At 44.7% G+C, this 27711-nt stretch overlaps 1 protein-coding gene across 1 annotated transcript in view; it reads right to left on the reverse strand.

The window, feature by feature from the left end:
• Positions 1-20555, reverse strand: part of ANKFN1 (ankyrin repeat and fibronectin type III domain containing 1) — a 935619-nt gene extending 915064 nt beyond the window's left edge. Inside the window, exon 1 of the mRNA XM_069752446.1 lies at positions 20376-20555. Coding sequence (XP_069608547.1) covers positions 20376-20555 — 180 coding nt within the window. The remainder of the gene's footprint in view (positions 1-20375) is intronic.
• Between the last annotated feature and the right edge of the window lie 7156 nt (positions 20556-27711).

Below are 27711 nucleotides of genomic sequence, written 5' to 3' on the forward strand. Positions count from 1 at the left end.
ATGTACATGTAAGCTTAGAAAATCCTATAAATGTACAATGAAAAAATCTACACTGATTTAGATGAATTCTTCTGATTCCGACATTGCAGAATTCTCTATTCTGCTATCGACTAGTTGCATACATCTTTTGAAGCATTCATCTACTGTTATGCAAAGATTGAAATTGTTGGCACCTTCTAGTGTATAGCAACCTTTATAATTTTATCACCTTGGAACCCATTCAATAGTGTAGGCCAAAAAGAAGTACCACCTCCGTATTAACATCCGTACATAACTGCTAATACCAATTTTGTTTTTTGGAAGTCACACAGAAATATTTATGAAATTGGACCAGCCACAAAGTGCAGGAAGATCACCCACCGACATCTGCACATATTCATGTGAAGTGTGTTGCGGCTCAAAGACCTGCCATCATACTGCACTGTAAAACACGTCTCCAGCCAATCAGGGTCCGGCAGCTGACATCAGCGTGCTCGCCACGAGTGACATAAATGTTACGTGCCGCCCATGGACAATATAGAAGAGGTTGCCATATGTCGTGGGGGTTGAAGAAGCTTAGAATTTTTTTTATTTTTTTCTAATGTTTTTTGAAAAGAATGGCAGAACGATCCAGGAATAGGCACAGGGTGGGGAAAATTATAAAATGAAGAGGCCCAGAATGATGGTCATTAAACCAGAAAGAGGCCAAGGATGGAGGATATTGAACCTATAAGGGGCCTATGAAGGGGTCATTATGCCAGAAAGGGGCCAAGTATGGGAAACCTTATTATAGGATGGGGACATTATGCCAGGAAGGGGCCTTTGATGGGGTACATTAGTATAGGAAGATGGGTGCATTATACCAGGAAGGAGCCAAAGGAGAACATTAAATCAGGATGGGGAGCAATGTTACAGGAAAAGGCCAGGATGTGGAACATTATCATAAAGAGGGGCCCAAGACATCATACCAGGAATGGTAAACCTGAATTAGCAAACAACGCTACTGTCTCAATTATTTAACCCCTTCCCGACCCATGACGCCACGTAGGCGTCATGAAAGTCGGTGCCAATCCGACCCATGACGCCTATGTGGCGTCATGGAAAGATCGCGTCCCAGCAGGCCGGGTGAAAGGGTTAACTCCCATTTCACCCGATCTGCAGGGACAGGGGGAGTGGTAGTTTAGCCCAGGGGGGGTGGCTTCACCCCCTCGTGGCTACGATCGCTCTGATTGGCTGTTGAAAGTGAAACTGCCAATCAGAGCGATTTGTAATATTTCACCTATTATAACGGGTGAAATATTACAATCCAGCCATGGCCGATGCTGCAATATCATCGGCCATGGCTGGAAATACTAATGTGCCCCCACCCCACCCCACCGATCGCCCCCCCAGCCCCCCGATCTGGCCAGTACACTGCTCCGGCTTCCCTCAGTACAGGGCTCCGCTCCCCCCCGTGCTCTTGTCCGCTCCCCCCGTGCTCCAATCACCCCCCCGTGCTCCAATCACCCCCCCTGCACTCCGATCCACCCCCCCCCGGTGCTCCGTTCCACCCCCCCGTGCTCCATTCCAGCCCCCCGTGCTCCGTTCCACGCCCCCCGTGCTCCGTTCCACCCCTCCCACGCTCCGATTCCCCCCCCCGTGCTCCGATCCCCCCCCCCGTGGTCCCCCCCCACCCCATCATACTTACCGATCCAGCCGGGGTCCCGTCCGTCTTCTCCCTGGGCGCCGCCATCTTCCAAAATGGCGGGCGCATGCGCAGTGCGCCCGCCGAATCTGCCGGGCGGCAGATTCGTTCCAAAGTGCATTTTGATCACTGAGATATAATCTATCTCAATGATCAAAATAAAAAAAATAATAAATGACCCCCCCCCCTTTTTCACCCCCATAGGTAGGGACAATAAAAAAATAAAGAAATTTTTTTTTTCCACTAATGTTAGAATAGGGTTAGGGTTAGGGGTAGGGTTAGGGTTAGGGGTAGGGTTAGGGGTAGGGTTAGGGTTAGGGGTAGGGTTAGGGTTTCGGTATGTGCACACGTATTCTGGTCCTCTGTGGATTTTTCCGCTGCGGATTTGATAAATCCGCAGTGCTAAACCGCTGCGGATTTATGGCGGATTTACTGCTTTTTTTCTGCGCATTTCACTGCGGTTTTACAACTGCGATTTTCTATTGGAGCAGTTGTAAAACCGCTGTGGAATCCGCACAAAGAAGTGACATGCTGCGGAATGTAAACCGCTGCGTTTCCGTGCAGTTTTTCCGCAGCATGTGTACAGCGATTTTTGTTTCCCGTAGGTTTACATTGAACCTTTAGAATTAGGCTATGTGCACACGGTGCGGATTTGGCTGCGGATCCGCAGTGGATTGGCCGCTGCGGATTCGCAGCAGTGTTCCATCAGGTTTACAGTACCATGTAAACATATGAAAAAACAAATCCGCTGTGCCCATGGTGCGGAAAATACCGCGCGGAAACGCTGCGTTGTATTTTCCGCAGCATGTCAATTCTTTGTGCGGATTCCGCAGCGTTTTACACCTGTTCCTCAATAGGAATCCGCAGGTGAAATCCGCACAAAAAACACTGGAAATCCGCGGAAAATCCGCAGGTAAAACGCAGTGCCTTTTACCCGCGGATTTTTCAAAAATGGTGCGGAAATATCTCACACGAATCCGCAACGTGGGCACATAGCCTTAGGGTTAGGGTTGGAATTAGGGTTGTGGTTAGGGTTGGAATTAGGGTTGTGGCTACAGTTGGGATTAGGGTTAGGGGTGTGGGGGGGTTAGTGTTGGAGTTAGAATTGAGGGGTTACCACTGTTTAGGCACATCAGGGGTCTCCAAACGCAACATGGCGCCACCATTGATTCCAGCCAATCTCGTATTCAAAAAGTCAAATGGTGCTCCCTCACTTCCGAGCCCTGACGTGTGCCCAAACAGTGGTTTACCCCCACATATGGGGTACCAGCATACTCAGGACAAACTGCGCAACAATTACTAGGGTCCAATTTCTCCTGTTACCCTTGTGAATCTAAAAAAATGCTTGCTAAAACATAATTTTTGAGGAAAGAAAAATGATTTTTTATTTTCACGGCTCTGCGTTGTAAACGTCTGTGAAGCACTTGGGGGTTCAAAGTGCTCACCACATATCTAGATAAGTTCCTTGGGGGGTCTAGTTTCTAAAATGGGGTCACTTGTGGGGGTTTCTACTGTTTAGGCACATCAGGGGCTCTGCAAACGCAACGTGACACCCGCAGACCATTCCATCAAAGTCTGCATTTCAAAAGTCACTACTTCCCTTCTGAGCCCCGACGTGTGCCCAAACAGTGGTTTACCCCCACTCATGGGGTATCAGCGTACTCAGGAGAAACTGGACAACAACTTTTGGGATCCAATTTCTCCTGTAACCCTTGGGAAAATAAAAAATTCTGGGCTAAATAATTATTTTTGAGGAAAGAAAACGTATTTATTATTTTCACGGCTCTGCATAATAAACTTCTATGAAGCACTTGGGGGTTCAAAGTGCTCACCACACATCTAGATAAGTTCCTTTTGGGGTCTAGTTTCCAAAATGGGGTCACTTGTGGGGGGTTTCTACTGTTTAGGCACATCAGGGGCTCTGCAAACGCAACGTGACGCCCGCAGAGCATTCCATCAAAGTCTGCATTTCAAAACGTCACTACTTCAATTCCAAGCCCCGGCATGTGCCCAAACAGTAGTTTACCCCCACATATGGGGTATCACCGTACTCAAGAGAAACTGGACAACAAATATTGGGGTCAAATTTCACCTGTTACCCTTGGGAAAATTAAAAAAATCTGGGCTAAATAATTATTTTTGAGGAAAGAAAACGTATTTATTATTTTCACGGCTCTGCATTATAAACTTCTATGAAGCGCTTGGGGGTTCAAAGTGCTCACCACACATCTAGATAAGTTCCTTTCGGGGTCTAGTTTCCAAAATGGGGTCACTTGTGGGGGGTTTCTACTGTTAAGCCACATCAGGGGCTCTGCAAACGCAACGTGACGCCCACAGAGCATTCCATCAAAGTCTGCATTTCAAAACGTCACTACTTCACTTCCGAGCCCCGGCATGTGCCCAAACAGTGATTTACCCCCACATATGGGATATCAGCGTACTCAGGAGAAACTGGACAACAACTTTTGTGGTCAAATTTCTCCTGTTACCCTTGGGAAAATAAAAAATTGCAGGCTAAAAGATCATTTTTGAGAAAATAATTTTTTATTTTTATTTTCATGGCTCTGCGTTATAAACTTCTGTGAAGCACTTGGGGGTTCAAAGTCCTCACCACACATCTAGATTAGTTCCTTTGGGGGTCTAGTTTCCAAAATGGTGTCATTTCTGGGGGATCTCCAATGTTTAGGCACACAGGGGCTCTCCAAACGTGACATGGTGTCTGCTAATGATTGGAGCTAATTTTCCATTTAAAAAGCCAAATGGCGTGCCATCCCTTCCGAGCCCTGGTTTACCCCAACATATGGGGTATCAGCGTACTCAGGACAAACTGTACAACAATATTTGGGGTCCAATTTCTCCTATTATCCTTGGCAAAATAGGAAATTCCAGGCTAAAAAATCATTTTTGAGGAAAGAAAAATTATTTTTTATTTTCATGGCTCTGCGTTATAAACTTCTGTGAAGCACCTGGGGGTTTAAAGTGCTCAATATGTATCTAGATAAGTTCCTTGGGGGGTCTAGTTTCCAAAATGGGGTCACTTGTGGGGTTGCTCCAATGTTTAGGCACACAGGGGCTCTCCAAACGCGACATGGTGTCCGCTAACAATTGGAGCTAATTTTCCATTCAAAAAGTCAAATGGCGCGCCTTCCCTTCCGAGCCCTGCCGAGTGCCCAAACAGTGGTTTACCCCCACATATGAGGTATCGACGTACTCGGGAGAAATTGCCCAACAAAGTTTATGATCCATTTTATCCTACTGCCCATGTGAAAATGAAAAAATTGAGGCGAAAAGAATTTTTTTGTGAAAAAAAAGTACTTTTTCATTTTTACAGATCAATTTGTGAAGCACCTGAGGGTTTAAAGTGCTCACTAGGCATCTAAATAAGTTCCTTGGGGGGTTTAGTTTCCAAAATGGGGTCACTTGTGGGGGAGCGCCAATGTTTAGGCACGCAGGAGCTATCCAAACGCGACATGGTGTCCGCTAACGATGGAAATAATTTTTCATTCAAAAAGTCAAATGGCGCTCCTTCCCTTCCGAGCCTTACCATGTGCCCAAACAGTGGTTTACCCCCACATGTGAGGTATTGGTGTACTCAGGAGAAATTGCCCAACACATTTTAGGATCCATTTTATCCTGTTGCCCATGTGAAAATGAAAAAATTGAGGCAAAAAGAATTTTTTTGTGAAAAAAAAGTACTTTTTCATTTTTACAGATCAATTTGTGAAGCACCTGGGGGTTCAAAGTGCTCACTATGCATCTAGATAAGTTCCTTGGGGCGTCTAGTTTCCAAAATGGGGTCACTTGTGGGGGAGCTCCAATTTTTAGGCACACGGGGGCTCTCCAAACATGACATGGTGTCCGCTAAAGAGTGGAGCCAATTTTTGATTCAAAAAGTCAAATGGCGCTCCTTCCCTTCCAAGCCCTGCCGTGCGCCCAAACAGTGGTTTACCCCCACATATGAGGTATCAGCGTACTCAGGACAAATTGGACAACAACTTTCGTGGTTCAGTTTCTCCTTTTACCATTGGGAAAATAAAAAAATTGTTGCTAAAAGATAATTTTTGTGACTAAAAAGTTAAATGTTCATTTTTTCCTTCCATGTTGCTTCTGCTGCTGTGAAGCACCTGAAGGGTTAATAAACTTCTTGAATGTGGTTTTGTGCACCTTGAGGGGTGCAGTTTTTAGAATGGTGTCACTTTTGGGTATTTTCAGCCATATAGACCCCTCAAACTGACTTCAAATGTGAGGTGGTCTCTAAAAAAAATGGTTTTGTAAATTTCGTTGTAAAAATGAGAAATCGCTGGTCAAATTTTAACCCTTATAACTTCCTAACAAAAAAAAATTTTGTTTCCAAAATTGTGCTGATGTAAAGTAAACATGTGGGAAATGTTATTTATTAACTATTTTGTGTCACATATCTCTCTGGTTTAACAGAATAAAAATTCAAAATGTGAAAATTGCGAAATTTTCAAAATTTTCGCCAAATTTCCATTTTTATCACAAATAAACGCAGAATTTATTGACCTAAATTTACCACTAACATGAAGCCCAATATGTCACGAAAAAACAGTCTCAGAACCGCTAGGATCCGTTGAAGCGTTCCTGAGTTATTACCTCATAAAGGGACACTGGTCAGAATTGCAAAAAACGGCAAGGTCTTTAAGGTCAAAATAGGCTGGGTCATGAAGGGGTTAACATTGGCGTTTTGTACACCAGTCTAAATGATGGAAGTGCCAGAGTAATATTCTCCTAATTCATTAGGTGGTGCATGCCACTTTTTGAATACGGTGCCTCTTATCAGTGACATGCGTCTTCATGTGCCTCGGCAGACAAGACAGGGACTAGAGCACATTTCTGGCATATGTTAGATTATTAAAATGGGGCAACTTTCAAATATTTTGTTAAGTAGGCTTGCCATGTCCCCACACGCCCATACTACATCCACTTTTGTGGATTGCAGAAACAGCAAAAGTCACAAAATTTTGCACTTTTTCAAAGTGTTTCATGCCAGATCCTGGCAATTAGACTTTGATATATCAGGGCCAAAATCTTCAAGCTTATCAGTCCACTTTGTTTTGGGAAATTATATAACACCATCTTCAGGATCTATAAGAATGTCTACCATTTTACCTATCAGCTCTCTGCACTTTACTGCACAGGTTATAAGCACCATAATGATGGATTTAATGCCTTCTCCACTACTCGCATTCCAAAAAAAATCAAAAGGCAGCAATAGCTAAAATAAAGCACAAGGTTTAGACATTCAACAGGGAAACACACAGAGCAAAAACTGTTTGTTGCTGAGTTGTCATGAGCTAAACTGAGAAAAAAATCACTTATACATTGCAAAGAATGTCCCTTTATCTTAGCACTGACCATGTTAGCATATTAAAACCTGATAAACAATGTCAATGATAAAATCATTATTTCATGAGCCAGTCTGAATTAGCTAGTTAAGTAAGAAAAATATTCCTCAACTCATTTTATTTTCTGCTGGCTGATTAAATTACACACAGGGTCAAAATGTGCATTTAATATCAATGTGATCTGAGCTCAATGCGTCTCTTCAGTCATGGACTGAATAGAGTTGTTATTTCCAGCTCTGTACTGAAATGAGAAGTATATCACGATGAAGCTTATAATTTCCGTAACATCCACAACCACAGATAGGGAATGAGCATTATAGGGCTTTTTGTTAAAAAAGATAACGTTTTTGGCTACCCTGTACGTAGAGCTGTCTAAGGCATGTCTAGGAAGAAAACATCTGGTGGTTTAGGACTCTCTACTAGTGATGAGCGAATATACTCGTTACTCGAAATTTCGTAAGCACGCTCGGGGGTCCTCCGAGTATTTTTTAGTGCTCGGATATTTAGTTTTTTTTGCTGCAGCTGAATGATTTACATCTATTAGCCAGCATAAGTACATGTGGGGGTTGCCTGGTAGCTAGGGAATCCCCACATGTTATCATGTACACTCATCTTTATGTGTTATGTGATTTATCTGCCTGTAATCAATACACATCCTCATTGTACGTCTTTCTTCTTAACGAGGACTAACGGAGCTGCCCAGGGGGCTACAACTATCTCTAATGACCCCTGCTTTTTTAATCTCCCGTAGCATGCCCTAGGCACAGTGGTAGTGGGTCGGGGGAACTGAGTGGTACCTTTCCTTAATGGGTGGATGGTCTCCAGTGGGGATATGGTGTTGAACCCCTTATACCTGCCCAAAGTCTAGTGGGTGTTTGCTGAATACCCGTTCATACTCTTGAACCACCTGGTAAATCCCGTTCTTTTGGTGCGAAGGGGTAGAGTCAATGCCTATGTGCAGCTTCTGACACCAATCCTCTAGCTGATCTGCAGAGCCATTGTCCTCCACATGGTCGGACGTGACCAAGGGTTCTACTGCCCGTATTGCGTTGTTATTGACAGTGAACAGTTTAGCAACGGTGGCATACCACAGTAGTTTGACCTCTTTCTCCCCACAATTTAAGATGTGTACAAGTACCCTTCCCTTGCAGACATCTACTACCCCTCTTGCTGTCAGGATAGTAGGCCTACTGTCTGAGTACACGGGTTCTACCAGTGCCTGGTAATCTTGACCCCTGATACCTATAGCAGCTCAACACCAAATTAACATTTCAGTTTTGGGAGATATTACAATGGGGAATGAGTGACTCACCCTCACACTGCCAATTTCTCCAACCAGACAGCTCTACCTGTTGCCTCTGCATCAGGGCTTTCTCCTTTTGCAGGACTCACTGCTCACTGGAACTGGCAGTTTTGGCTAACTGTTGCAATAGAACAATAATTTCTCCAAGACAATTTTCAATCACATTGGTACCTAGGGTCAACATTGGGTTACATTCTCGCCGATCAATATCTACAATTATCAGACCTTGGGCTTTCAACTCTACTCAGCCCACCTTAATGATCACCTCCTTATACCCCACTTGTGCCAAAGGCTGACCATTACTAGTGACAATTGTCAGATCATTATCTGGGCCGTGGATAATATCAGAGTCAGCCCAGTACCACTTGTTAAGGATATATGGCATTGTCGTTGACTGGGAGCCAGTGCCCAGTAAAGCGTTCATCAATCACAACTGGGAGGACCTGTCATCTTCTGACGTACTTGTCTCGCCAACTCTGGGAGCCTAGTCACCTTATTCCTGGGGTTTGGCCCTCTGCCCCAGGGGTTGTCCATTTAAAGGACATCTTCTTCTGAAGTGCCCTGCCTTGCTGCAGCGGCGGAAAATGGGTTGTTCAGTCGAATCGACTAGCAATCGGTGTCTTTTCCCCTGATCAGTGGTATTCTCTTCTACCGTCGCCACGGGATGTCATCTGGACTGGAGGTCAGCTGGATCTTTTCCTTTGGGGATTATACTTGCATGGACTGCGCAGTTTGGGTCAGCGCAACCACACTTTTGGTTAACTCCTGGACCTGGAGACGTAGTTCTGCAGAAGGGTCATTATCTAAGGTCTGCGCATCGGCCTCCATGGAGGTTGGGTAAAGGATGCTGCCTCCTAGTGGTATGTAATTGCTGGGTGCCTAAAGGGCGCTGTGCCACTGGGATTTGGTTCATTCAGCACCCGTATGGCCCTATCTTTATAGTGCACAAAGTCCAGGTCAGGGTTTTTGTAGGGCCATGATGCGCAGCTGTGTCCTTTAGGTGTTGCACCTCAATAAACTGCTCAGTTAGCAATCTATCCTCGTCTTGCACGCTGTCGGGGTCAACCTGCTTAATGACCTGCAGCACCTCCTGAAGATTAAGGGCATAGTCCCATATAGTCCTGCACCCTCTGTTTGCACCCAAAGAAACTCACTTTTATTTCTGCTGCAGTGTGGGTGTCAAAGGTGTCATTCAGTCCTTCAGGCTGGCCAAGATTTGCTTGGCAATTCTTTTATCAGTGTCTGACCAGGACTTTACCTCCCTTTGGGCCGCACCAGTTAACTTGCCACTGAGGAAGCTGACTTTTTGACACTCAGACTCTTCAAGCAAACTACATAGTCTCTCTTTGAAATTGCTCAGGGTGTGCGACTCCCCTGAGTATTGCGGTAACCAGGCCACTCCCAATATGTACGGCATTGATAGTGGCATTATGGGAGCTGCGACTGCGTCCGCCTCTGGATCTCCACCAGTGTTGGACATTTTCTTCCAACTTAGTGAACCTTAGCCAGATTCTGTGTTTCTGCTAGCTTATCAGTCTACTGCTCTGTAGGCAGGAATAATCGAGTGCACAGGGAGTTCCGGGGCGGGGCCTCCTGCTTCCCGCATGCAATGTGGCGTGATAATGATGGACACCAAAAAATTCAATAAAGTTTATAGCACACAGAACCCGGGGGTACCGGGCTGCAAAATCCTGTATATGATGCCAATTTGACATGCCCACCAGGGCCGGGGGGTTCTCAGAACCAGGCTGGACAGTTCTTTGAGGGAGGTCACGGGGCCTTGACCCGCTCTTGGCCGTGTTATAAAATGGGGTTAGTTATATGGGATTGAGTCGTGACACCACCTGTGGTGTTCGGCAATGGGTGGCTCACGCTGCGGTTCAGGTCCTCTGAGGCCGATGGTGATGCAGCAAAGATGGTACAGCTCCCCAAGCGTAGAGCGGAGCCCCAGGGCAAATATATTTGATGTCCAGGTGGTGGTGAACATTGGGATGCAGAGAATAAGGAAGGGACACAGAGAAGTGCAGTTTTCTTTACCTTTTACTTCTTGGTAGATGAAAATGCAATCTGGGGTACCAGTTACAGATGACAGAAGGAGTCTGGCTAGCCTGGAGGCACTCAGGGGGTCCACCCTGCCAGGTGGGGTTGGGAACCTTCCTTCTGCACTCTTGATATAGAAGGGTTAATAGTTTGCCTTTAAGTGCCCTTTGCCTTTAATTGTTAGAATTACTAGAATCTGTTGACGCAGTAGTCTGATGGTCTCCTTTCAAGCACCTGAGCAGACCTAGAGAGTTGGTGAGCACAAAAGCAGGTGACGTACTAGGATGCAAATTAAGACTTTTACAGATGTGACAAAAGGAGAGAGAGTAGAGCTGTACTTTGGACGGTTACAGCTGAAATGGGCAGACATGGGGTACAGTCCAGTAAACCCACTCAATGTTAAAATATTGTCTCATTGTGTCAGACATTCCAAACTGTGATCAGCAATTTTTTTTATTTTGCACAGAGCATGGTGGACATGCTACTGCAGTGCTGACACTACAACATGGATACATGGAAAGAAACAGAGACCGATAGCTTACTACTTAGCACAATTAGACCCCGTGATTAGAGGGTCTTCTACATGTGTACGTGCTGTAAGAGCTGCTGTATTACTGAAAGGCATGTGAAATCACACTGACTTTCTTTTTTTGACAATTTTTTTCCCCACGTGACATTAATGCCATACTCGTACAAGTTCAACCAAAACACCTGTCTATGGATAGACAGATCAGACTTGAATTTTCTCTAATACTAATTCCTGAATACGTCACCCTCAAAAGACATAATGATCTGAATCCAGCCACTCATCTGCCTGTGGATTCAGAAAAGGGGGAATTGGTGACAGCATTGGCAGGTGGGAAAGAGAACATGACATGACGTTGACATGATGCACGAACATGACTGCATAGGAACTGATGAGTCAGGAGACAGTGGGTTTTACATATGTTCGTGGGAAGAAAAAACCTGTTCCTAATGCATATTTTGAGGTTTTTTATTTTTGTAGATGGCTCCAGATACCACCAGAATGGGCAACTCTACATTGGATATGCAGTAGTATCCTCACATGAGGTAATCCGAGCTGAACCACTCGCTCCTCACATGTCGGTGCAGGAGGCAGAGTTGAAGGCACTCACTGAGGCGTGTAGAGCTGCTGCAGGTAAAGTCGCTAACAGTTACACAGATTCAAATTGTGCATGGGGAATATCCCATGATTATTGCCCTATCTGGAGAAGCAGAGCGTTTCTTACATCAGCCGGTAAGCCCATTAAAAATGCAGAGCTGGTGAAACAATTAGTGGAGGCATTGACGTTATCAGTCCAGGTTGGCAAGGTAAAAGAACACACGGACGGTGACTCTGTGGAGGTAGAAGGCAACAAAAGGGCGGACGAGGCTGCGAAAGTAGCAGCAAGGCGGCCTAGGGAGCAGTGGACGGTGGCGGGGAGTCAGAGTATTCCAGCCACACTGAGCCTAGATGTCCTGAAATCCCTCCAGCTGCCCAAACAAAAAAGGAATACTGTGGAAGAATGGGAGCTGAGCTGAACTCAGAAAGAGTATGGGAGAATAAGGATAAATCGTATATATACCAAGATCCCTGCTCCCAATCATGGCGCAAGCAACACAAGATGCCTTCTGGATCGCTCCTGGTTTCACTTACGCAGCCGCAAAGCTCATACAGTCATGCCTCATCTGTGCACAGCACAACCCAGGAAAAACAGTAAAAATCCCTAAGAAAGTGACACCCAGGCCTCTCTACCCGTTTCAGAGACTGCAGACTGGCTACATACAGCTACCCAAGGTAGGAGTGTGTGAAAAATATCCTAGTATGTGTAGATCTCTTCTCTGGTTGGCTGGAAGCCTATCTGGTAAAATGTGCAAATACTAAAGCGACTGCAGACAAACTGATGAAAGAACTGATCTGCAGGTATGGTGTCCCAGAAACCATAGAGAGCAATAGGGGTACACACTTCACGGGAGAAATAATGAGGGAAGTCATGCAGGTCCTGGGAGTACAGCAAGCATATCATGCACCATATAGACCACAAAGTAGTGGGAAAGTGATGAGACTAAACGGGACACTTAAACTGGAAAATCAAAGGCCATGGCAGACAAAGGAAAGAGCGGGGTAGAGTGCTTGTCTCTTGCACTCTTCAGTCACACACACTCTAAATAGAAAGACAGGCTTGTGTCCTTTTGAAGTCCTGTTTGGTAGTGTGCCGAAGTCTGTACTTCCCACAGGTGCTACAAAGGCAACACGGTGCTATGACAGCCCATGTCCAGGCCTTACAGAAAAGACTTAATGTGGTGCATAAACATGTGTTTTCATCCATTCCAGATACTAATGCCAGTGCAGACGTACATCAGCTGAATCCAGGTGATTGGTGGTCATACACAGACACCTGACAAGGAGCCTAGATCCACGGTTTGACGGCCCATTCTAAAGTCCAGCTGACCACATTCACCTCAGGGAAACTTGAGGGAAAGCCCACCTGGATCCATGCCAGTCACTGCAAAAAGATCTTTTCACCAGCAGAATGACTGTTGTCCTAATCACCTTGCTGGCTGTGGTAGGATGTTTGCATCTTACAGAGACACTGGATAAACAAACTTATTCAACATCTTGCTTTTCTTATAAAAGACGCGGAATGACAAAAACTGCTGGACTGTTGGATCTGCATACACAGCCCAGTATCTGCAAGGACTATGCTGTACTTAGCCTTACCCCTGGAGCCAAGGAAGGTATTAACACCACCCCACATATACAATGAGACTTGGACTCAGATTTTCGTGGTTCCTTAAGGCTCTTAATGAGACTAATACAATATAGAGACTCCTTTTTAAATCCAGCCAATTGGCTTAGCGGCCTAGCGGGATGGATTATTTTTGGTGTTTTACAGACTTGTATGCAAATTTTGTTGCTTTGCTTATTCTTTTATGTAGCCGTAAAAGCGCTAATATATATATTACCTAAGCTATGGAATAATGTAGGTGTAGAAAAAAATCTAAGGCTGAACCTTCTGTAGTGTATCATAGGCCCTGTGTAGCCACTGCTGACGGGGGAGGTGAGTGTCCACACTGAGGGTGGATGGGCGAAGCAGGTAGGAAGTCCCCTTGTGGGTATTAGACCCATGAGACAGTAGCTCCTTTGTGGACATCAGCTGACCCCGTAGCAGAGGTTATACCATTTACAAAAGGGGGAAATTGAAATAAAAGGGTTAATAGTTTGCCTTTAAGTGGCTTTTGCCTTTAATTGTTAGAATTACTAGAATCTGTTGACGCAGTAGTCTGATGGTCTCCTTTCAAGGAGACTATACTTCTTATCAATGTATGTTCTTAATAGTCAGTCACAACATGTTCTGGGTTATGGTAAATAAAGTATGACCCTGGGTAACGGTGGGGGCTACATGAGTTACATTGAAATGCATTTGTTGTAAATGGTATAAAATATTGCCTCTTGTTGCATTACATCAGATAAAAGTGACTTGCTCACAGGATATGTGTGAGGTGTCTTTTTGTCTCCAAGCGCGCTTGTAAAATGACGGGCGTAACTCCACAATTTGGTCTCACTGGTGATCTGTCAGCTGACATTGGTCAGAACGAAAACAGCTACGACACTCTCCTTTTGGGTCCCTGCTGTCTGTAGCTAAGCTGCGGCCCTCTCCTGCATGTTGGTTTTAAACTGTATGGCAGACAGCATGAGCCAATCATGGGCACTGCCTTTTCACTGGCAGCCCCGGGCTCTTGTTCTGCTTGTGATGCGTGCTGTCTATTACCTGGCATGAGGACCACTTCTTGCCTCCAGGCATGACATGAACCCTCAGAGGGAGGCAATGTCACCTTGGCAACAAGACTCTGGGGTGCCACACATGAGTTTATCAATAACGTTTTATAAAGCTAAGTAGCAGAAACTTTTCAAAACAAAGAAGTTGTGTCATATATGTAATCTCCTTTTCTATTTTGTATTGGTTACATACAGTGGTGTGAAAAAAGTGTTTCCCCCTTCCTGATTTCTTTTTCTTTTGCATGTTTGTCACACTTAAATGTTTCAGATCACCAATCAAATTTAAATATTAGCCAAAGATAACACAAGTAAGCACAAAATGCACTGTATAAATGAAGGGTCTTTATTATTAAGGGAAAAAGAAATCCAAACCTGCATGGCCCTGTGTGAAAAGTGATTGTCCCCTAAACCTAATTTTAGTGTGAGAAACATGCAAAAGAATAGGAAATCAGGAAGGGGGCAAACACTTGTTCTCATCACTGTACAGTATATATTGTTTTCTTCTTTTCATGTGTGCAGTTATACTAACAGAGGTCAATGGGACCGAAATGTTTCCTTCATACTGTACTTATTTTTGAATGTCAATTCTTTGTATCTAAAGAGAACCTGTCATCATGAAAAAGCAGCATAATATACCAATATTATGTTGCAGAACACGGAGAATTGAGTAGATTGATGTAGAGTTTTGATAGAAAAGATTCAGTCTAACCTATTTTTTAATTATTTAAAAGGAGTCTGTCACCAGGTTTTTGCCATCTCATCTGAGGGCAGCATAACCTAGGACAAGAGACCCAGATTCCAATGATGTATCATTGACTTTACTGGCTGCAGCAGTTGTGAAACAATCAGCGTTTTTAGATGTAGCAAAGCTCAGAGAACTGCCCCAGCTCACATCAGGCTCTCCATGTACATCTTCTATTGATGGTGAGCTGCTTATCAGAGGAGCGGGTGCAGTTGGACCAGGGCTCCCATGAGCTGTAGCTCAGGCAGTGATAATTTTCAGGTGATAAAACATTCATTGTATTGAATCAACAGCACAGAGCCTAATAAGTGACACATCCCTGAAATCAAAATCTCATGCCCTATCTCTGCTGCCCTCAGCTTACATAGCAGAAACTAGTCTGCTGACAGACTCCATTTAACCATCTTAATGGGATTTCTGGTTCAATGGACAGTTCCATCCATGACTGACAGCTACCGCTGTATGTATACTTATACATAGAAAGTTGTCAGTCGCTGATAGGACCGCTGGACTGAAAATACCAGAAATAGCGGAGGTTTTAAAGATGAAATCATAGGTATACTGAATCCTTTCTCCCAAAATTATATATGTATCTGTTCTGCTCCCCGTGCTCTACAAAATGACTCCTGCAGTTTTGGACTGCATTTTCATGGTGACAGGTTCCCTATAAAAAAAAACATGCCAAAAAATAAAAAAATAACATGCCAAAAAACAAAACAGAAAACACGACAAAAAGGCATGAAAAAGTAATTACAGTCTAATTGGTGCATAAAATCTGCAACATCAAAAACTCACCAAATACTCATTATGCCAGTTTATCATGGTGGTCCATGCTGTTTGATAAATCTGTGACATCTTTAGATTGTGTATTCTAAGTTTACTCCCACTTTATGCTAGACATTTGTGTCAAAGCTTTGGGACCTTTTTGGTGCATGGATGCCACTAGATCATGCCCATTTCCTGGTAAATCAGATCCCTAAGGGAAAAGTAGACCGCTCTCTGGGTATGTCAATATTAAGTAGAGATGCCTATGCAGCATCAATAGTAAAAAGATCTAATGTTAAAAATAATTAAAAAAATTAAAAATAGTTCTATACTCACCGTCCGTCGGCCCCCCGGAGCGAGACCGCTACGTCATCATCTCGCAAGACCGCAATGCACTCTTGGGACCGGAGCGTCAGGAGGAGCATTGGTAACCGCCTCGCTTGGATCCGGGGGGACGACGGAGGGTGAGTATAGAACTATGTTTTATTTTAATTCTTTTTTTAACAGGGATATGATGCCCACATTGCTATATACTACATGGGCTGTGCAATATACTACGTGGCTTTGCAATATCCTATGTGGCTGTGCAACAAACTATGTGGCTGGGCAATATACTACGTGGGCTGGGCAATATATTACGTGGGCTGGGCAATATACTATGTGGGCTGGGCAATATACTACGTGGCTGTGCTATATAATACGTGGCCGGCCGCGAACAATCAGCAACAGGCGCAGTCCGGCCATGAATTGGCGTGGGATTTGAACCAGGTTTCGCCAATTGGTCGCGCCCGGCCGGCCCAATCCTGTGTATTCAATGTATTATTTTAAAATCTTCATAAAGAGGACTCAGAAGAGCTGGAAGAAATAGAGCTACCAGCCTTTCATCGCCATGAGGCGGCCCAGTGCTCCCATTGCTTGAGGGACAAGCGCTATGTCGTGCAAGAGGTTACGTTTTACCTGTTGCCCCACAATTGATGGGCAAAGATGCAGGATAGCCACTTGGCAGTACACCTAGTAAAGGAGTTGCTGACACAAGCTGACTCACACCCTGTTCCAAATGCTCCACAGGAAACACAACAATTGTGGAAGGAGAAGGGCAGGCTGCTCATTTATGAGGGTAAGCTATGCTGGAGGAACATCAACTCACGGACACGCGAACAGGTCTGGCAGGTGGTAGTCCCGAAGCGGGATGTGCCAATGGTCTTAGAGGCGTATCACAATGGAGCAGGACACTTCGGGTGAAAGAAGCTGGAGGTCCTACTTCGTCAGAGGTTTTACTGGGTTGGCATGAGGGAAGCCATTGAGAGGTGGTGTCAAGAATGTGGCCCATGCAACCTATGCAGGAAAGACCATAACAACCAGCGAGCCCCATTACAGCCGATCATCAGAAGCAGCCACTTGAACTGGTAGCTTTGGATCATGTAAAGTTGACTCCGAGTAGGACTGGCTACACCTACGCTCTGACTATCGTTGACCATTACTCAGGGTTCCTGGTAGTCGTGCCTGTCAAAAACCAAACCGCAAAGACAGCAGCCAAAGCGTTTCAAGAGCACTTTTGTCGACCGCACGGTTACCCTGAATAAGTGCTCACCGACCAAGGTCTAGCCTTTGAGGCAGAAGTGTTCCAGGAGTTCTGTAACCTGAACAGCTGCAAGAAAATCAGTATGACGCCATATCATCCACAGACAAATGGCATATGTGAGAAAATGAACCAGGTGGTAATTGACCTGTTGAAGACCTTGTCCCTGGAAGAACGAAACATGTGGCCAGAGAAGTTGCCAAATATGGTAGATCTATACAACCATATCCCGGTAAACTCCACCAACTACACCCCAGCTAACCTGATGAGAGCGAGACCTGGAAATTTACCCCTTGACTAGGACATGGGAGTCATAACACCTGAGATGACACCACCTGATGCCAAGTGGGATACAGAGCGGCAGCAGCAATACCACAAAGTGCAAGAGTGCGTGGAGCAAAGTTTGTCCCAGGCCAGGCAGAGACAGGAAAAGAGCTACAACCAACAAGTTCCGGCTACTCCTTTAGTACTGGGAGAACAGGTCCTCAAAAGAAAGAGGACGTTGCACAAACTGGATGATTAGTGGGAGGCTGAACCTTACACAATCATGCCTTTTAACATTGATAATAACAAGGTATGCCTCATCAGTAAGAATGGAGGAGAAACCTCAGCAGCAGTGTCAAGCGATCATCTGAAAGTATGCCCTGACCAATTGAGAAACAAAGAGGAAGACCAAGATGCATCTCAACCCATAGAAGAGGTGGAAGAGAAGATCCATACTATTCTTGGAGACCTTCCCCGGTCTTGGACATAGGTGAATCAAGCCATCATAGTACCTGTCCTGATTTTTCCCCAGTCTACTGCACCTGAAGCAGCAGAGACTCTAGATCTGTTTGCTCCAGTAACAGATGTCACATCTGCAGTGGAATGCGAAAATCTACCCCCTGCTAGCAGTGAATCTGTCAGACCCATGGTGAGTCTAAAAAATCGCAACAGCTGCAGAGTTTACCAGTAGGATGCAAGTCTACCAGTAGCACAGACACTAGTGGGTCCACAACATCAACAACAAACACACTAGGCCAGGTTAGGTCATTAGAGAAACCAGTACTGCGTAGACCCACCCATAGTACGAGAGGTCAGGTCCCAGCCCGGTATAGGAACTAAAATGTAAATAAGTTAATAAGGTGTATAATTGCAATCGTTAAGCATGAGAGCCTACAGAGACTTACTGTATGAACATTTAAATATTCATAATTACCTATTGAAGGACAATTAAACCACAGGATTATGTGTGGCCAGGACTTTACTTGTAAATAGTTACCCCGAATTGGCCTTGAAAATAAGCCACCGGTGTGGCCGAAAACCAGGCCCACCTACAGAGTGCCCTATAGCCACGCCCAGAGTCGACAAACAGAGTGGGCTAAGGCGGTTCCCACCAACCAAACCCCAGGTATGTGGACAAAGGCAATTCCTGGATGGCAGCCTAAGGACTAGGCGCTGCAATAACTGTGTTATTGTTTTTCTTTCTGGGTTTTGGTAATTTTTACATTTTTAAAACTTTGTAGATTTTTATTTATTGTTGTTATTAAATGTTCTTGTTATGTTTTCTCAGTCCATAAGGTACTGAAGATAACTAGGGGAGAATGTGGCACCCCAGAGTCCGGTTGCCACAGTGACATTGCCTCTCTCTGAGGGGTAATGTCATGCCTGGAGGCAGGAAGGGGTCTCCATGCCAGGTAATACACATCATGCATAACGATTCCTGCTCCAGGCCAGAGGGGGAGCTCTAGACCTGACTTCAGGGGAGCTCTTCTCTCTGGTCAGGAGGAGGAGTCAGTTAAGTCTATTGCGCAGTTAGTCAGAGGATAGGGAAGGAGCAAGAGCTCTGGGGAACTGAACCTGTATCAGAGCTGACCCCGGAGTGGAGCACTAACAGAAAGGATGCCAGAGTCCTTGACTGTGCAGGTGCTGTACACCCTGACAGCCGAATTTGGAGGGCAGGGTCCCGCAAGCTCCCTAGCCACACTGAACACCCTGAGGCACCGCAGCAGACCAAGAGCCCAGGGTTGCCAGTGAAAAGGCAGTGCCCGTGATAGGCTCACGCTGTCTGCCATATAGATTAAAACCAACATGCAGGAGAGGGCCGCAGCTTAGCTACAGGCAGCAGGAACCCGAAAAGAGAGCGCAGCAGGAAGGTCTCCAACCCCACCTGGCAGGGTGGACCCCTGAATGCCCCCAGACTAGCCAGACTCCTTCTGTCATCTGTAACTGGTACCCCGGATTGCATTTTTATCTACCAAGAAGTAAAAGGTAAAGAAAACTGCACTTCTCTATGTCCCTTCCTTATTCTCTGCACCCCAACGTTCACCACCACCTGGACAGCCAAAAATATTTGCCCTGGGGCCTCGCTCTACCTGTGGGGAGCTGTACCATCTTTGCTGCTTCACCATTGGCCCTAGTGGACCTGAACCGCAGCATCAGCCACCCATTGCCGAACACCACGGGTGGCATCACGACTCAATACCATATAACTATTCCCCATTTTATGACATTGTCAGGGCATGGAGATGGATCACGGCCCCATGACCTCCCCCAAAGAGCTGTCTGACCCGGTTCCAAGTACCCCCCGGCCCTGGCGGGAGTGTCCCATGTGCGGGTTACAAATTTTTTTAACCACTGGATTCCTCCTCCTTTATGTACATCAATTTGTTGCTCTGACAAAATACATGCAGGTCCATCTTGTCTTGGAACAGAATCATCTTCCTGTGTGGTGAGACGACTAGCTTTTTCTATTCTTACATGTGTTTTTGGTGTTTTTCACAGTGAAAACACACTAAAAAGCATATATGCCAATACCAGAAAGTATCACAAAGTAATTTAATTTAAAGCATGACATACCAAAGGGAGACAAAAAATGCAGAGTCAAAAATAAGCTAAAAACACAAGTTAAAAACAGAAGTAAGTTAATTTACTTAATAGGAGCAAAAATGCTGTAGAAAATCTTTAACATCAAAAACTCACCTAACACTCAGCGTGGGAATGTAGCTATGTATTGTTAAATGTACAGCAACTTGGTCACATTGAGTCTGAAGTTCTATGCGGTCAGTTCAAAGTAAAAGATTAAATCAAAATCATTACACAATATGTAATTTGTGTATATTTCTTGAACATTATATAGGATAGAAAAATAACTTACTACAGATGGTTTCCGGAAACGGTCAGCTCTTGCTCTGAAATAGGCTTCATCGAATGATGAGTGGCTTCCTTTTAATTTTTCAGAAAGGTTTCGATATAGGCGTTTGGCTGCATTTGGTGAAGCTGGGGCACTGATCTTTTTGGATTGTGTAAGCTGTAGATTTTGCATTTGTTGCGTCATGATTTCTTGGAAATCCTACCAAGAATAGAAAATGTTAATTTTTCGATCATACTCTACACAACTTACTGCACCTGTAATTTATCAGAATAGATGAAATTTAATTGATAGGTATGAGCCAATCTCTGAAAATGTGCTTCACTAGTTTTCCACTGATATTCTATTTCTTTAAGGCCGGGGTCACACTTGCGAGTGCAATGCGAGAAACTCACGCCAATACTCAACACTGCCACCGGCACTTGGGACCATAGCGTTGCAGCTGCATGTACTTCTAGACTGCTGAATGCTCTGGTCCCAAGTGCCGGCGGCAGTGCCAGGTATTAATGCGAGTTCCTCGCATTGCACTCGCAAATGTGACTCGACCTATTTTTTTTATATTAGGACAAAGAGGTCTTAAACTGCTCTCCCAGTTTGTAGTGCCTCAAGAATGAAAAAATGGGATTATTCAAGTGCTGTACTGTAGTACATAGAAGCAGCAAAAAACTGACTGGCACACCCAAACTAGTGTGAACAGGAGCAGCTACCTCCATATACAATATACAGAAAGATGTTGCACACTATCGTGCTAAAGCATGTCAAAGTGAAATATATGAAATATAAATAGCAATACGGCTTTTGAAAATTAGGAAAAAATGAATGAGACGTGCACAAAATTTGGCCAAATAATGTCTGCTGTTGTGAGTTCTGTTTTTGGGCTCCCTCTGGTGGTTACTGATGGTACTGGGTGATTTGTGTTCTGCTGTCTCTGGTGTCCACCTGTTCTATTAGGATTTGGGAGTTTCCTATTTAACCGGGCTTTCTTGTCATTTCCCCGCCGGCTATCAAGGTTATCAGAGTGTTTTGTTACCTCAGCTTCTGGCTTCAGTAATCTTCAGGACAAGCTAAGTTTTGAGTTTCTTGTTCCACGTTTTGCTTTATTTTTGTCTTGTCCAGCTTGCATATAATTGTCTCTTTGCTGCTGGTTGCTTTAGTGGGCTGTAATTGCTCCTCATGTTCCATGAGTTGGAACATGAGTTCAAGTAATTACAGGATGGTTTTTTGAAGGGTTTTTTGCTGACCGCGCAGTTTACTTTTCTATCCTCTGCTATCTAGTTTTAGCGGGCCTCATTTTGCTGAATCTGTTTTCATACTGTGTATGTGACTTCCTCTCATTTCACCGTCATTATATGTGGGGGGCTGCTATTTCTGTGGGGTATTTCTCTGGAGGCAAGAGAGGTCTGTGTTTCTTCTAATAGGGGAAGTTAGATCTTCGGCTGGTGCGAGAAGTCTAGGATCAACGTAGGCACATTCCCCGGCTATTGTTATTTGTGTGTTCAGGTTTAGGGTCGCGGTCAGCTCAGGTTCCATCACCCTAGAGCTCGTTGGTGCTTGTCCTTTTGTGATTCCCTGCCATTGGAATCATGACAGTATAGCCGGCCAAAATGTTTGGGCTGAAGTAGGAGGAAAAGTAGTCTGAGGAAGTTTTTTTTTTTTTTTTTTCTCTCCTCTGAGGTTGCTGCCTAGCCTTAATTGCAGCCAGGCTGATTTTTTTTTTTTTCTCCTCTTAATCCTTGAATGGCTCTGACCTTAGCTGTTTATCATGGACGTCCAGAGTTTAGCTTCCAGCTTGAATAATCTTGCTGCTAAGGTTCAAAATATACAAGATTTTGTTGTACATGCTCCTATGTCTGAACCTAGAATTCCTATTCCAGAGTTCTTTGCTGGAGATAGATCTAGTTTTCTGAATTTTAGGAACAATTGCAAGCTGTTCCTTTCTTTGAAATCTCGCTCTTCTGGAGACCTTGCTCAGCAGGTTAAGATTATTATATCTTTCCTGCGGGGTGACCCTCAAAATTGGGCATTTGCATTGGCACCAGGGGATCCTGCGTTGCTTAATTTGGATGCGTTTTTTCTGGCATTGGGTTTGCTCTATGAGGAACCTAACCAGGAGATTCAGGCTGAAAAAGCTTTATTAGCTCTCTCTCAGGGGCAAGATGAAGCAGAAATATATTGTCAAAAATTTCGGAAATGGTCAGTGCTTACTCAGTGGAATGAGTGCGCCCTGGCTGCAAAGTTCAGAGATGGCCTTTCTGAGGCCATTAAAGATGTTATGGTGGGGTTCCCTGCGCCTACGGGTCTGAATGAGTCTATGACTATGGCTATTCAGATTGATCGGCGTTTACGGGAGCACAAACCTGTGCACCATTTGGCGGTGTCTTCTGAACAGGCACTTGAGACAATGCAATGTGATAGAGTTCAGTCTAGAAGTGAACGGCAAAACTATAGGCGGAAAAATGGGTTGTGCTTTTATTGTGGTGATTCAGCTCATGTTATATCAGCATGCTCTAAACGCACAAAAAAGGTTGATAAGTCTGTTGCCATTAGTATGTTACAGTCTAAGTTCATTCTGTCTGTGACTCTGATTTGCTCATTATCATCCATTTCCGTTGATGCCTATGTAGATTCAGGCGCTGCCCTGAGTCTTATGGATTGGTCATTTGCCAAGCGATGTGGGTTTAGTCTTGAGCCTCTGGAAGTCCCTATTCCTTTGAAGGGAATTGACTCTACACCTTTAGCTATGAATAAACCTCAGTACTGGACACAAGTGACCATGCGTATGACTCCCGTTCATCAGGAGGTGATTCGCTTCCTGGTATTGTATAATTTACATGATGTTCTAGTACTTGGTCTGCCATGGTTACAAACTCATAATCCAGTCCTTGACTGGAAAACAATGTCTGTGTTAAGCTGGGGATGTCAGGGGGTTCATGATGATGCACCTCCGATTTCTATCGCTTCATCTACTCCTTCTGAGGTTCCTGTATTTTTGTCTGATTATCGGGATGTTTTTGAGGAGCCTAAGCTCAGTTCGCTTCCTCCTCACAGGGATTGCGATTGTGCTATAGATTTAATTCCTGGTAGTAAATTTCCTAAAGGTCGTTTGTTCAATCTGTCAGTGCCAGAGCATACTGCTATGCGGGATTATGTTAAGGAGTCCTTGGAAAAGGGACATATCCGTCCATCTTCGTCCCCTTTGGGAGCAGGTTTTTTTTTCGTGGCCAAAAAAGATGGGTCCTTGAGGCCTTGTATAGATTATCGTCTTTTGAATAAGATTACCGTAAAATATCAGTATCCTTTGCCTTTGTTGACTGATTTGTTTGCTCGCATTAAGGGGGCTAAATGGTTCACTAAGATTGATCTTCGGGGTGCGTATAATCCTATACGAATAAAGCAAGGTGATGAGTGGAAAACCGCATTTAATACGCCTGAGGGCCATTTTGAGTATTTGGTAATGCCTTTCGGACTTTCTAATGCTCCTTCAGTCTTCCAGTCATTTATGCACGATATTTTCCGTGAATATCTGGATAAATTTATGATTGTGTATTTGGATGATATTTTGGTTTTTTCTGATGACTGGGAGTCTCATGTTCAGCAGGTCAGGAAGGTGTTTCAGGTCCTGCGGGCTAATTCCTTGTTTGTAAAGGGCTCAAAGTGTCTCTTTGGAGTCCAGAAGATTTCTTTCTTGGGGTATATTTTTTCCCCTTCTACTATTGAGATGGATCCCGTCAAGGTTCGGGCTATTTGTGACTGGACGCAGCCTGCATCTCTTAAGAGTCTGCAGAAGTTCTTAGGCTTTGCTAATTTTTATCGTCGTTTTATAACTAATTTTTCTAGTGTTGTTAAGCCTTTGACGGATTTGACTAAGAAGGGTGCTGATGTTGCTGATTGGTCTCCTACGGCTGTGGAGGCCTTTCGGGAACTTAAACGCCGGTTTTCTTCTGCTCCTGTGTTGCGTCAGCCTGATGTTTCGCTTCCTTTCCAAGTTGAGGTTGATGCTTCCGAGATTGGAGCGGGGGCGGTTTTGTCACAGAGAAGCTCCGATTGCTCGGTGATGAAGCCATGTGCGTTCTTTTCTAGAAAATTTTCGCCCGCTGAGCGGAATTATGATGTGGGTAATCGGGAACTTTTGGCCATGAAGTGGGCATTTGAGGAGTGGCGTCATTGGCTGGAGGGTGCTAGACATCGTGTGGTGGTCTTGACTGATCACAAAAATCTGATTTACCTTGAGTCTGCCAGGCGTCTGAATCCTAGACAGGCTCGTTGGTCACTGTTTTTCTCTCGTTTCAATTTTGTGGTTTCATACCTGCCAGGTTCAAAGAATGTGAAAGCGGATGCTCTTTCTAGGAGTTTTGTGCCTGACTCCCCTGGAAATTCTGAGCCCACTGGTATCCTTAGGGATGGGGTGATTTTGTCGGCCGTCTTCCCAGACTTGCGACGTGCTTTGCAGGAGTTTCAGGCGGGTAAACCTGATCGTTGTCCGCCTGAGAGACTGTTTGTTCCGGATAGTTGGACCAGTAGAGTCATCTCCGAGGTCCATTCTTCTGCGTTGGCAGGTCATCCTGGAATATTTGGTACTAGAGACTTGGTGGCCAGGTCTTTTTGGTGGCCTTCCTTGTCGAGGGATGTGCGTTCTTTTGTGCAGTCTTGTGAAGTTTGTGCTCGGGCTAAGCCTTGCTGTTCTCGAGCCAGTGGATTGTTGTCACCTTTGCCTATCCTGAAGAGGCCTTGGACGCACATTTCCATGGACTTTATTTCGGATCTCCCTGTCTCTCAAAAAATGTCTGTCATCTGGGTTGTGTGTGACCGCTTTTCTAAAATGGTTCATCTTGTACCCTTGCCTAAGTTGCCTTCCTCCTCTGAGTTGGTCCCTCTGTTTTTCCAGAACGTGGTTCGTTTGCATGGGATTCCGGAGAACATCGTTTCTGACAGGGGATCCCAGTTTGTGTCTAGATTTTGGCGGACGTTCTGTGCTAAGATGGGCATTGATTTGTCCTTTTCGTCTGCATTCCATCCTCAGACGAATGGCCAGACGGAGCGAACTAATCAGACCTTGGAAACTTATTTGAGGTGTTTTGTTTCTGCTGATCAGGATGACTGGGTTACCTTTTTGCCGCTGGCCGAGTTTGCCCTTAATAATCAGGCTAGTTCTGCTACCTTGGTTTCTCCTTTCTTTTGTAATTTGGGGTTTCATCCTCGTTTTTCCTCTGGTCAGGTGGAGCCTTCTGATTATCCTGGAGTGGACATGGTGGTGGATGGGTTGCATCGGATTTGGAGTCATGTGGTGGACAATTTGAAGTTGTCCCAGGAGAAGGCTCAGCAGTTTGCTAATCGCCGTCGCCGTGTGGGTCCTCGACTTCGTGTTGGGGACTTGGTGTGGTTGTCTTCTCGTTTTGTTCCTATGAAGGTCTCTTCTCCTAAGTTCAAGCCTCGGTTCATCGGTCCTTATAGGATCTTGGAAATTCTTAACCCTGTGTCGTTTCGTTTGGATCTCCCGTCATCGTTTGCTATTCATAATGTGTTCCATCGGTCGTTGTTGCAGAGGTATGAGGTACCTGTTGTTCCTTCGCTTGAGAATCCTGCTCCGGTGCTGGTGGAGGGAGAATTGGAGTATGTTGTGGAGAAGATCTTGGATTCTCGTGTTTCCAGATGGAAACTCCAATATTTGGTCAAGTGGAAGGGTTATGGTCAGGAGGATAATTCTTGGGTGGTTGCCTCTGATGTTCACACTGATGATTTGGTCCGCGCTTTTCATAGGGCTCATCCTGGTCGCCCTGGTGGTTCTCGTGAGGGTTCGGTGACCCCTCCTCAAGGGGGGGGTACTGTTGTGAGTTCTGTTTTTGGGCTCCCTCTGGTGGTTACTGATGGTACTGGGTGATTTGTGTTCTGCTGTCTCTGGTGTCCACCTGTTCTATTAGGATTTGGGAGTTTCCTATTTAACCGGGCTTTCTTGTCATTTCCCCGCCGGCTATCAAGGTTATCAGAGTGTTTTGTTACCTCAGCTTCTGGCTTCAGTAATGTTCAGGACAAGCTAAGTTTTGAGTTTCTTGTTCCACGTTTTGCTTTATTTTTGTCTTGTCCAGCTTGCATATAATTGTCTCTTTGCTGCTGGTTACTTTAGTGGGCTGTAATTGCTCCTCATGTTCCATGAGTTGGAACATGAGTTCAAGTAATTACAGGATGGTTTTTTGAAGGGTTTTTTGCTGACCGCGCAGTTTACTTTTCTATCCTCTGCTATCTAGTTTTAGCGGGCCTCATTTTGCTGAATCTGTTTTCATACTGTGTATGTGCCTTCCTCTCATTTCACCGTCATTATATGTGGGGGGCTGCTATTTCTGTGGGGCATTTCTCTGGAGGCAAGAGAGGTCTGTGTTTCTTCTAATAGGGGAAGTTAGATCTTCGGCTGGTGCGAGACGTCTAGGATCAACGTAGGCACGTTCCCCGGCTATTGTTATTTGTGTGTTCAGGTTTAGGGTCGCGGTCAGCTCAGGTTCCATCACCCTAGAGCTCGTTGGTGCTTGTCCTTTTGTGATTCCCTGCCATTGGAATCATGACAGTCTGCCCATCAACCAATGTCAAGGTGGTCCCATAAGACTGATGGGTCCATAACCAGAGCAAATACTCTCTAAGGTTGATGTCTGAATTCCTGGGTGAATGTGATGTACAATAACAAATTGTATTGTGGTACCGTGTTAGCCAGAAAAATCGATGTGAATATTTTTCTGCCAAATGATGACAGAAGTATTCTAGGAGTGATACCTTTATTGGCTAACCAGAAAATAATATGTTTGCAAGCTTTCAGAGCACAGTGGCTCCTTCTTCAGGTTGCCTTGTAATATGGCCTGAAGAAGGAGCCACTGTGCTCTGAAAGCTTGCAAACATATTATTTTCTGGTTAGCCAATAAAGGTATCACTCCTAGAATACTTCTGTCATCATTGGGCAGAAAAATATTCAAATGGGTGAATGTGAAAAATATTTAGAATTGAGAGTCATCAGTGGTTGATACCTTTCAATGGCTAACTGAAAAGATGGTAACAAATTGTGGACTGGATGAATGTGGACATCTCTCTCAGTAAAGTCTGCATTTATGGGTAGATAGTAAGCTAACATAGAAACAACAAAAAACTGACTGGCTCATCCAAACTAGGGTGAATAGATGCACACCAGGAGCAGCTACCTCCATATACAATAAACAGAAAAAGGTTGCATTCTATGTGCTAAAGCATGTCAATGTAAAATATATGAAATATAAATAGCAGTACGGCTTTTGATTATTAGGAAAAAATGAATGAAACGCTTTGCACAAAATTCACTTTTTCCTAATATTCAAATTTTGTGCGA

This window comes from Ranitomeya imitator, chromosome 2 (genome assembly GCF_032444005.1).
Source record: "Ranitomeya imitator isolate aRanImi1 chromosome 2, aRanImi1.pri, whole genome shotgun sequence".
In the NCBI taxonomy this organism is placed as follows: Eukaryota; Metazoa; Chordata; class Amphibia; order Anura; family Dendrobatidae; genus Ranitomeya; species Ranitomeya imitator.